Source organism: Hemitrygon akajei, unplaced genomic scaffold (assembly GCF_048418815.1).
Source record: "Hemitrygon akajei unplaced genomic scaffold, sHemAka1.3 Scf000069, whole genome shotgun sequence".
NCBI classification, from domain to species: domain Eukaryota; kingdom Metazoa; phylum Chordata; class Chondrichthyes; order Myliobatiformes; family Dasyatidae; genus Hemitrygon; species Hemitrygon akajei.
This window is the reverse complement of record NW_027331955.1, coordinates 584771-596967: the sequence shown is the minus strand read 5'-3', so window position 1 is coordinate 596967 and position 12197 is coordinate 584771. Positions and strand designations below refer to the sequence as shown.

Below are 12197 nucleotides of genomic sequence, written 5' to 3'. Positions count from 1 at the left end.
ACTGCATCCGTCTCCGTCTGTGACCACTTCTACGTATATTCATCGTGTATGTCTGTGTGTGTGTGTGGTTCCCTGTGCTACAATGAGAGTTTCCTCTGTAATTTGTTTCAACTCGAGAACTCAGTTGATATATCTCACACTATAGACCTTTTTTTCCCCGTGTCTGTCCCAGGAATGTGTGATGGGACGGTGCGGAGCGAGATTCACTCTGTGTCTGAACACAAGAGTGTGTGATGGGATGGGGTGGAGGGGGATTCACTCTGTGTCTGACCCTGGGAGTGTATGATGGGACAGTGTAGAGGGAGCTTCACTCTCTGTCTGACCCTGGTTTTGTGTGATGGGACGATGTGGAGAGACATTCATTCTGTGTCTGACCCCGGGCGTGTGTGATGGGACGATGTTGAGGGAGCTTCACTCCGTGTTTCACGCCAGTATTCCATCCCCCATCCCTCTCGTACTCCGGACCTCGGTGGAATCACGGCTAATATTACAGTCGAGTTTAACTGTCTGCGCGGGGCAGGAGGAGGTCAGTTTGCCAAGAAGGGGGCTGGGTGGGGATGAGATCCTGGTCACCCAGACTCTGCCAGTCCGACCTCCCTCAGCCTGGAGCTGAGACACTACTGTGTCAGTGTGAGGAGCTCCGACCCACTGTTGCAGTGCACAGGGTGCGGGGGGCAGCAGAAACCTCAAATAAAACTCGAGTCCGGCACCAGGACAGGAAGTTACAGCGGTTTATTGATTTCATCATGACAAATGTAAATTAAACAATGTGTGAGCTGCTGACGTGCGGGAATAAATAAGCTGCTCCCGACTCACTCACAGTCACACACAATTAACTGACCGGCGACAACGAGTGACCGGGTGAATAATCAGTCCCGTTTCTCACCGTCACTCTGCATCGGGGAACCGATGATTATAAAATCACACTTCAGGGCCGTGTCCGGGATCGCTGCAGATTCAGGGTCACTGCCGAGGGATTTGTCAATTTAACATCATTATATCGGCCAGACTGCCGAATGCACCGTCCTCAGCAAAGGGAGCAAAAGGATTCTCTCCCGGTTTAATCCCACCCCGGGACACCGGTGTCCCAGACTGAGTTCCGGCTCCCGGGCTCTTCCTGTCTGTGTAATTCCCCGGGGTCTCACATGGGGGAATCTCGGACCCACACATCCGGCGGAAGCTGGTCCGCTGGACGACAGGCGATTACACAGAACACGAGACTGGAGCCAGTTCCGTTAGATCCGTTGGGAATTAAACCTGGTGCACGGTTATTAAAGGTAAGAACGGCAGATAAAGGTGAGGGGCGCGGGGAATTGGCCAAGATGTCCCCATCCCGCGGGCGGGAATGTTCACACATTCAGATGTTCACACTATCACTGTCAGTCCGGGTCTGGGTTCCTGCAGAGATCTCAGTTCCTTCTTCCCAGTAGCACTGAACCGATTGTCCCGCAGCCTGAAACAGACGGGAGAATAAAGATGAAATAAACAGATTACACAACAGTGTCAGTAACAGGGATCGGGGTTAATGTTTCAACAACACACACAGACAAATATCAACAGAAAACACACGGATCCGCTGATATTTTATCGCATTGAACATTAACAAACACTCACCCGATCCACTTCAGACTCGGGAGAGTCTGTATGAGGCGGCGGAAAGCGGGGACAGATCGGTCTTTGAGTGAGTTTGCATTCAGGCTCAGCTCCGTCAGTGATATGTTAGTACTGAGAGCGGAGACGAGATCCTCGGCACCAGAATCTCTGAGACCGACATCGTCCAGCCTGGTGATGAGAGAGAGTGAAGGTGAAGGACACAGAGAGACAGGAAACGGTACAAATCCCCAGTGTTTATCAGTAACACAATTACTGATCACATTAATGTTCAGTGTCAGACACCCAGTGACTGTAAACACAATCTCCCACAGTCTGGTACTTACCACAGTGTCTGTGTTTTACAGTTCGGGTTCCTCAGAGCCGCAGACAACAGTTTCAATCCTGAATCTCCGAGTTTATTATCACTCAGGTTCAGCTCCGTCAGTGATGTGTTTGTGCTGAGACCGGAGGCAAGATCCTCGGCACCAGAATCTGTGAGACCGACATCCCTCAACCTGGAGATGAGAGAGAGTGAGGGTGAAGGACACAGAGAGACAGGAGACGGTACAAGTCCCCAGTGTTTATCAGTAACACAATTACTGATCACATTAATGTTCAGTGTCAGACACCCAGTGACTGTAAACACAATCTCCCACATTCTGGTACTTACCACAGTTTCTGTATTTTACACTCCGGTTTCCTCAGAGCGTCAGACACCAGTTTCACTCCTGAATCTCCCAGTTTATTATAACTCAGTCTAAACGCAAACAGACAAATTAATGAACAAAGTGATTCAAACTGCAGGTCTGAGGGAATTTCTCTCATTCAGATATTTCAGGAAACATTAAACCCTTCAGTAAATCACTGATCGGAGTTCCCATCACTGTCAATGTCCCTCACTGTCCAGCACCAAGGTATTCACCGAATGTCAGTAATTTAGACAGCCAACGTGTCCCTGTAAACTCCACATACTCTTGTCTCATTCCGCAATGGTTGGAAAAGTGTTTCTGACGTGAGAGGGTCGAAAGGGACAGAGTTGAAGGGGAGAAAGTCCCACAGTGAGGAAGATTTGTGAATTGGGGAAATGTCGATGGGAAATGATACCACCTGAGGAAATGTATGGAAAGAAAGAACCTGAAGAAGGAAGGGGGACGAGGAAGAAGGATCCCACAGGAGGAAAGGGGATGGGAACAAGAGATCCCACAGGAGGAAGGGGGACGGGGAAGAGAGATCCCACAGGAGGAAGGGGGATGGGAACAAGAGATCCCACAGGAGGAAGGGGGACGGGAGAAGAGAGGTCCCACAGGAGAAACAGGGGTGGTGAAGAGAGATCTGACAGGGGACGGGTAATGGGTAAGAGATATCCAACAGGAAGAAGGAGGATGAGGACGAGTGATTACACAGGACAAAGGCGGATGGCATTTGCCACAATTCTTTACAATTTGATTTACTAGTTTTACTCAAATCCCTTTACATTGAAACAATACAATTGGACAGTTTCACAGTTCAGAGTGAGAGATAAATCAAGTTACCCCAACTCCTGGCATTTGTGCAGCCCGGGTCCCAGCTGCTGGATTCCTTCACACTGAATGTGGCAGTCCCACAGGTTGAGGTGTTTTATTGTATCACAGAGTCCGATGACATGAGACAGGACCGCGCAGTCAATCGGGGTCAGTGTCATTCCACTGAATGAAAGTGTTTCCACAGATCCCAGCGCGGCCTGAGCCAGTCCACGATTCTGAGACTCAAACAGGTAGTGCAATGTGTTCAAGAGGCTCCTTTTACCAGTCTCACTCTCTGTGTTTCCACTCTGGCGTTTAACCTCGTTCTTCACCCAGTCAATCACCCGGCAGGTTGTTTGATGAGGAAATGGACCCAGAAACTCCTCCAGGCACTGAGCTGTATTTGGGGAGGAGAGACCAGCAACAAAACGGAGAAATACCTCAAATCGCCCATCTTCCGTGTTGTGGGCTCCCGTGAGGAATTTGAGGATATTCCCGGGATGTGGATTCAGGAATTGTGCGACTGCAGCTACAAACTCTTGGATGGTGAGGTGTGGGAATGTGTACACCACACTCTGGGCCGAATCCTCTCTCTCCAAAAGCTCCATCAGGAACCCGGACAGGAACTGGGAAGGCTGCAGATTGTAGTTGATCAAATCTCCATCTGTAAACACAATCTTCCTCTCGAACACTCCTCTGAAGGCCATCTGACCAACCCTGAGTAACACATCACGGGGGTTCTCAATATCACGACCGTGGTTTTTCAGGATGTTGTAAATATAGTAGGAGTACAGTTGGGTGATGGTCTTGGGAACTCGCTGTGGGTCCCTGACTCTTTGTGTGAAGAAGGGGCCCAGTGCCAGTGCGAGGATCCAGCAGTAGGAGGGGTTGTAGCTCATGGTGTACAGGATCTCGTGCTCCTTCACGTGTTTGAAAACAGCTTCCGCCACCATCTGATCTTCAAAATGTCTGATGAAATATCCCTTCCGTTCCTCTCCAACAAATCCGAGGATTTCAGCCCAGATACCGATCTTCGCCTTTTCCAATAAATGTAGCGCAGTGGGACGGGTGGTCACCAGCACTGAACACCCTGGGAGCAGCTTGCCCTGGATTAAACTGTACACAATGTCAGACACCTTGCACTTGAATTCAGGATCTGTGCATGTGTTCCGAGGTTCTGTGTCTCTCCGACTGTCAGCAAAATCAATTTTGTCATTGAATTCATCCAAACCATCGAATATAAACAGCAATCCCTTTGGGTTCTTCCAGACCTTTCTCAGGATATTCCCAAAGTAAGGATACTGATCCAGAATCAGTCCCTTCAGGTTTATTCGACAGTTAATACTGTTTAAATCACGGAATTTGAAACTGAGGACAAACTGGAATTGTTGGTATATTTTCCCCGTGGCCCAGTCATAAACAATCTTTTGTACCATTGTTGTTTTCCCGATCCCAGGGACTCCGGCCACTGCTGCTGAAATCCCAGATTTGGATTTACTCCGGGAAAAGCTGCTCTGGAACAAGTGATCCGTCCGGATTTTTTCCAGCTTTCTGCGCAGATGTTTCTCTCTCAATTCTTCGTGATCTCTGCCTCTTGCCAGTAGCTCATGTTCCACCAGTCTCCGATCTCGAACAGTAGAAATGACCGTGAGCTCAGCGTATCGATCAACCAGCTGGAAAACCTTCACCTTCTCCCTCATCAGGATCGTGTTCACTCTCAATGTTTCATTTTGTGCCTGCAGAGTCTCCTTGTGTTTCCGTTGAACATCTTCAATGGGAACAGAGAACATAGTCAAAATGTTAAATGGCTCAACTGACAAAGAATATTATAACTGCATTTCAGCATTCAGTGTTTGAGATTACATGAATTAATTCAATGCTTCCATGGATATTAGGACTGAGAGTAAAATTCTGTTCACAGACACCGGAATTGACAGTGATAAATGTCCCAGAAAATGTCCAATCCTCATATTCTGGTACTAGTTATTTGTGATGGTGAACATTCCCCTGATATCCTATTCCAATCCTGAAAGCACTGTATTACAACAACATGCCACGATATTTAAAGCATTGTTTGCATCATTAACAGACAATGTTAATGTTGATCTGGTGCGGAAATATGGAGAGCAGGACACTGTGCATTTTGGCAAAGTTGCACACTGGGGAGTCACAGGTGTCCACTGCTCTTGCATCAAAACAGGAGCAGAATATGCGGGAAATACTCAAGTCAGGCAGCATCTGTGGACAGAATCACAGTGAAGTTCTGGATCGATAACCCATCGGGACAAGAATGAAAAGGGTAGTTTTCAGTCTCAGTGATGGAGGATTGCAGGAAAGATGGAAAGGAATCTGTGACTGGCAAGAACCATAAACGTCTCAGTGGTGTACATCGTGTGTGTGGAGAGAGTGGTGAAGTCTTGGCAACTGCTACTGATCAGCCTGGCAGGTGGAGTGTGGGGCTCTGTATTATGATGCCTCCGCCTATCAGAGTCGACCATGGATGTTGCGTCCCAGCTGACTAGATACGCAAGGCAAAACACTCTTCCATTGGTTAACTTTCTTCTCTTATATAGTTTCTTCATTTTTATGGATTCTGCTTTCATTTCCATTCAGTGATGTGCACCCTTTATCAGAATTGCATTTGCTTGTACTGAGTGCTGTATCCTCCTTGCGTTGATGAAAATATATCCTTAGAACTAATTGTGAATTTCAGAATAGGCAAGATTAGGGAACAGAACACACCAGTCCTCATAGAGGGATCTGAAGTGGAAACAGTGAGCATTTTCAAATTCCAAATTGCAAACCCTCCTTGTGTCATGGTCCGGTGTGTGAAGTCTTCATTCCGTTTCATGGTCCGGTCCATGTTCCTTATTCCAGATTTTCTGGGTTTTCCTTGTTCTGTTGGGTTCTCTGAGGTAACTGATTCTTATTTTGGTCTGGCTACATAAAACAGCTCCTGGGTTCAGCTTCAGTTGCTGGAAGTTCCCCTTCCCTTCCTCTTCCCCTTCCGTCTGAAGCCTCACTTGCCACCTTCGCCTGTGTCCTCACCTTTGCTAGGTAGGTCCAGCCGTTTGCCGCTACCTTGAGTGGAGTTCTGTCTCTCAGTGTTCTGTGTATGAGTCCCAGCCCTACGACCTGCTCCCTAGGAGGGGTCCTAACTTTGTGCAGAGCCCTGGCCCCAAGTCCTGTTCCCATGGAGGTATCCCGGCTCTGTGTTCCATGTTCCTGTTCTCCCTTGACCAAGGCTTTGCATTCCTGTCCTCCAAAAAACAAGTTAAGGCTTCGTGTTCTCATCCTGTCCATGTGCCTCACCCAGTCCTGTGCTGGGGTTCCCTCGTCCTGTCCAGGAGTCTCACATCCAGCCCTGTTGCCACCCTCGTCCTGTAGCCACGTCTTGTCCTTGCCTGGTCCCGGGGTCCGAGCCCGAGTCAGACAGACATACTTTATTGATCCCGAGGGATATTGGGTTTCGTTACAGTCGCACCAACCAAGAATAGTGTAGAAATATAGCAATATAAAACCATAAATAATTAAATAATAATAAGTAAATTATGCCAAATGGAATTAAGTCCATGACCAGCCTATTGGCTCAGGGTGTCTGACACTCCGAGGGAGGAGTTGTAAAGTTTGATGGCCACAGGCAGGAATGACTTCCTATGACGCTCAGTGTTGCATCTCGGTGGAATGAGTCAAGACCCAGGTTCCAGGTCCCTGTTCAGTCTCTGGCTCAGAGTCCTTGTCCAGGTTCCAAGTTCCTAGTTCCTCATCTGGGTCCCGCTTTCCTAGTCTAGTCCTAGCCCAGGCCCTGTATCCTAGTCTCGTCCAGGGCCTGTGTCATGTCCAGCATCATTTCTTTCCCACTTCCCTTGCTTGCTTTACACACCCAGTCCTGTTCCTAGTACTTCAGTGTCGGTGTCTTGCATTTGGGTCTGCCACCAGCGGACACCTATGACACCTTGCATTGATGAAAATATATCCTGAGAACTAATTGTGAAATTCAGAAAATGCAAAATGAGGGAACACAGCACACCAATCCTCATAGAGTGATCTGATGTGGAAAGAGTGAGCAATTTGACATTCCTGGCTGTCAATATCTCCGAGTATCTAACCTGGACCCAATATATCGATGCAGCTACAAAGAAGGCACAACAGTGGCTATATTTCATCAGGAGTTTCCAACATCTTCTACAGATGTAACTTGCAGAGCATTGTAACTGGCTGCATCACAGTCTGGATCACGAGGACTACTGTACAGGATCGGAGTAAGGCGCACACTCAACGCTTCAGGAACAACTTCTCCTCTGTCATCCAGTTTCTGAATGGACGTTGAATCCATCGATAGTGACTCACTAATCTCTTTTTTATTTCTATTTCTACACAACTTGTTTAATTTAATATTTTATAGGATCACACAGACATGCATAGCTATATATGCTATACATGGTTTCTTTGGAAATTAGTTCCATTATTTGAATTAATTGTTTTAGCTTTAATGATACAAGGGCAACTAATTTCCAATCATCCCTGTATAGCTGTGTCAAAGTATAATTTGTTTATTGTTTTTTCCTGATTTGATACCTGATTTTTGTCCATTTCAGTAAATTAGAAAGTGGGTTTAAAACTAGATAAAACCATAGTGGGCTTTGTAAGTCTCTCTGGAAAATGCCTCCATTTATTTTGAAAACAGTGGTTGTTCTTCTGTGGTTGTTAATAGGGTGATTATTGTACGCCAAATCTTCATCAGTTGTAGACACTTCACAAAGATTGGGTGCATCTTATAACCATAATTATATAAGATGCACACAAATATATTATATTACTATGAACTTCTCTAAAACACTCGAGGGATAGAATGAAATGGTTCTTGAAAGACAATATAATATTGAAAGATTTCCGCTTTCCCCAGGGCTTGCTATAGAACTACATAATCTGTTATTAGTTGTTTCTTAAATCCGTTTATACTCAAACTGTATTCTTACTGCTCTTCTGTATGTCTATTGTGGTTAGTTGTGAGATGCACGATGTTACGATTTTATATATAACATTTGTCTTATTATTAAAAAGCCGATAATAGCATAATAGATGACCATTCAATAGTCTTATAAATGCAGAATTAAAGCTGTCCTTGAGGCCGGTGGTACATACCTTCAGCCTTTTATATCTTCTGCCCCATGGGAGTATGACAGAGAGAATGTTTGAGGTGGGTTAGATTTCAGCAGCAAGGCTTTGGGTGGGGGAAGTAGTGTCTTGCTAACTTGAATGAGTTCTTCCAGGAGGTGACACAGGTGCTGGATGAAGTTACACATGGATATTGTCTGCTTGGATATTAGTTGGATCCCACATGGGAGGCTCATACAGAAAATGAACATGCTTGAGAACCGTGTGAATTGTCCTGGCTGCCGGGGACCCACACTGGGAGAAATTTCTTTCGCTGGAGGGTGGTGAATCTGTGGAACTATTGTCATAGACAGCTGAGGAAGACAAGTCTTTGGGTATATTTAAAATGCAGGTCGATATGTTCCTGATTAGGAAGAGTGCCAACATTTACTGGGATAATGGGGTAGAGAGGAATCGAAGAGCAAATTCACTGAGCGGCATGGGTTAATTCTGTTCCTGTATCATATGGTTTTAGGGAGCATTTGGAGTATTGTATTCACTTCTGATTGTCCAGCTCTGGGAAGGATTGGAGCGGGTGCAGAAAAGGTTCATCAGGATGTTGCTTGGATTCAGTGGCATGTGCTACAAGCAGAGGTTTGATAGACTTGGTTTGTTTACTCTGGAGTTAGAATAGAGATCTCACTGAAGTGTATAAGATTGAGAGATACGAGTTTAGGCACACAGCCTGTACACATGACTGGTGTCTAGTACCACAGGGCATTTGGTTAGAGTGAGATGGGGTAAATTTACAGCACGTGGGTAGCTTTTTCACATGGTAGTGGGCGCCTGGAATTTATTGCCTTGGTCATGTCAGAAGCAACTGTGATAAATATTCTCCTAGATGTGCAGTAAATGCAAGAGTATGGACAATAATATATAAGAGAATACCAAAGTATTTTTAAGAGTAAAAAAGTGAGAGGGTCGATATCGGACTGCTGAAAATGATGTAGATGCAGTAATGGGTGAAAAGGAAATACCAGACAAACTCTGTGGAAGTAACTTGCAGAATTACAAAAGGTAAAGAGCATCAGTAGACAGAACTGAGTGCTGCTGCTATTACGAAGGAGAAGGGCCTTCAGAATCTGAAAGGTGTGAAGATAGAAAAGTCACCTGGACTGGGTCATACAGTGTATCAGGAGCCTGTCTGGGGTGTGTGGGTGTTCCCAGAGCGTGAGACCCTGGAGTGAAGGCTTCACCAGAACCAACAGCTGGATTAATAGAAAAATACATTGTAGACTATTCAGGCTGCAACGAGAGATTCTCTGAATTGTAAACTGAACCAGAGATCAGCGAATGATTAATAGTGAATTTTGATTCCCCAGTTCTGCCAAGTCACAGTCAAACATTTGAGATCTGGTTTGAACTGTGCATTTCATCACTCACCTATCAGATGAGCGGGTAACTCAGATAACCCTTGGCCGATGTTCATGTATTCTTGTGGATCAGGACCTGTTTAAATAAAATAAATGTCCATGAAAACAGAAATAAAATAATTAAATCTGCTTATTTCAATGTGCCTTTGTGTTCAGTGCGTGGTTTTAACATACCGAGTTCCTGTATTTCTCTCAGTATTCTGTCCAACTTTGGTAACTCAGTCCTCCACATCACAAAGGATTCCCACATTGCCCTCCGGGCCCGGGAGCCTTTGTCCATCACCAAACTGAGGAAGAGTCTGGAACTCTCTGTCCGGTTTCCCCTCTCTGTCAGTTCAGTGACTTTCTATAAAAGGGAAACAATTTATTTATTGTAGAGCAGACAGACAGACATGGAGAATGTGGAGGAAAACATCTGTTCATGGCCCCAGTAGCTTCAGAACAGATGCAGTCACTGGGCTGCTGTCTCATCCTCCCTGGGTTCAGTCATTAACAGAGAAACAGTAACTGAAGGAAATTCTAAATCAATATCGTGAAAAAATAAGGATTTAGTGACGCCCTGCAGTATATTCAATGTGATTAACTTACTTGTCCATCAATGTGCAACATTACATCAGAAATATGTGACAACAAGAAGAGACAGGAAGGCAAGAGAGCAAAAAATGGATTGTGGTCATCACTGGATCGTGGCAGAAAGAAGTTTATAGTTGGGTAAAAAATTTAAGCAAAAGGATGGGCAGGTGAGTGAAAGGGTTGGGTTGACTCTGTTCTCATAGAAAAATAAAAGTCCTTATAATGCAGATACGATAGAGTCTTTTAGGGTAGTAATTTCTAGGGTAGGGACATGTTCGGCACAATCTTGTGGGCAGAAAGGCCTGTATTGTGCTGTAGGTTTTCTATGTTTTTATGTTTCTATAAAGAGGCAATATCAGATTGGATGATGTAGATGTTAAGAAACTGCATAGGAAAAATGACCCTGATGGAACAGTAACCAGGATGTGGGCTACAAATTCCAGTGGGAGAGAGAAGAGGCATGTGGAGAGGTCAATGTTAAAACAGTCATGGGGAATTTCAATATGCAGGTAGCTTTGGAAAATCAAGTCAGTGCTGAATCCCAAGTGAGGGAATTTATAGAATGCCTTTGAGATGGCTTTTGAGAGAAGCCTATGGTTGAGCCCACTATAGGAAATGTGTATCTGTAATTGGTGTTGTGTATTGCAGCAGATTTGATTGGGGAGCTTCAGGTAAATAAACCCTTAAGAGGCAATGATCATAAAATAGTGTAACTCTAACTGCAGTTTGAGAGGGAGAAGGTAAAAGTTAGATGTATCCATATAACAGTGGAATAAAGGAATTACAGAGGCATGAGAGAGGAGTTGGGCAAAAGTAAATTGGAAGAGGACACTAACAGAGACAAAAGCAAAGCAGGAATAGATGAAGATTCTGGAAGCGATTCGGACGGCGCAGGTAGAGGTAGATAATCCCAAAAATTGAAAATAATTCCAAAGGGAGGATGATCAACCATGGCTGACGAGGAAGTCAATGCAGCACAAAAGCAAAGGAGAGGGCATAGAATATAGCAAAATATAGTGGGAAGCTGGAGAAATGGGAAGCTTTTACTAACCAGCAGAAAGCAACTAAAAATCCGTAAGTAGAGAGAATATGAAATATGAAGGTAAGCTAGCTAATAACGGAAAATGGCTCACCAAAATTTCTGTCTGATACATATACTCTTTTAGGACAACCTATTGATTTTTGGGTTCATAAGATAACAGCTTTATGCATGGTAGTTCACGTCTAACCTACCTAAAAGATTTTCCAGGAAGTTACCGGGAAAGTTGATGAATCGAAGGAAGTGTGTGTTGTCTACATGGACTTCAGCACGGCATTTGACAAGGTAACGCAAAGGAGGCTGGTCAAGAAAGTTCAGTGGCTCAGCAGTCAAGGTAAACTGGTAAATTCGATTAGACAATGACTTCTTGGAAGAAGACAGAGTGGTTATACACTGTTGAATCTCTGTTTGAGAGTTTGTAACTCATGTGGTGCCACAGGGATGGGTGTTGGGTCCTTTGTTGTTTGTGATCTATATTAACGATCTGAATGAAAATGTGGTTAATTCGATCAGCAAATTTGCACACCAAGAGTGGGGACGTGTAGTGGAGAGTGAGGAAGACTACCAAAGCTTGCCGTGGTGTCTAAACCAGCTGAGAAATGGGCTGAAAAATTGACGATGAAATTTCATGCAGACAAGTGCGACGTGTTGCACTCTAGATGTGTTGATACAGTGACTGGTAGGGCACTGAGGGGTGTAGTAGAACAAAGTGATCTGGGAATGCAGGTCCATAATTCATTACAAGTGGCAGCAAAGGCAGGTAGATCAGCAAGAAAGTATTTGGCACACTAACCTTCATAAATGGAAATATCGAGTACAGAAGATGGGAAATGATGTTGAACGTGTATAAGACGTTGGTGAGGCCTAATTTTGAGTATTGTATGCAGTTCCGCTCATCTGCTTATAAGATAGATGTAAAGAAGTTTGAAAGAGTACCGAAAAAATTTACAAAGACTTTGC

At 44.9% G+C, this 12197-nt stretch overlaps 1 protein-coding gene across 8 annotated transcripts in view; it reads right to left on the bottom strand.

Annotated features, from left to right (window-relative positions):
* Positions 1 to 713: 713 nt before the first annotated feature.
* The window catches only part of LOC140722104 (NACHT, LRR and PYD domains-containing protein 3-like), a 421136-nt gene continuing 409652 nt past the window's right edge, over positions 714 to 12197 (bottom strand). For all 8 annotated transcript variants that reach the window (XM_073036898.1, XM_073036899.1, XM_073036897.1 and 5 more), the window contains 7 exons: positions 9800 to 9971; positions 9636 to 9701; positions 3126 to 4863; positions 2264 to 2350; positions 1938 to 2108; positions 1615 to 1782; positions 714 to 1453 (listed from right to left, as the gene is read on the bottom strand). In XM_073036898.1, coding sequence (XP_072892999.1) covers positions 1366 to 1453; positions 1615 to 1782; positions 1938 to 2108; positions 2264 to 2350; positions 3126 to 4863; positions 9636 to 9701; positions 9800 to 9971 — 2490 coding nt within the window. In that variant the 3' untranslated portion in view covers positions 714 to 1365. The remainder of the gene's footprint in view (positions 1454 to 1614; positions 1783 to 1937; positions 2109 to 2263; positions 2351 to 3125; positions 4864 to 9635; positions 9702 to 9799; positions 9972 to 12197) is intronic.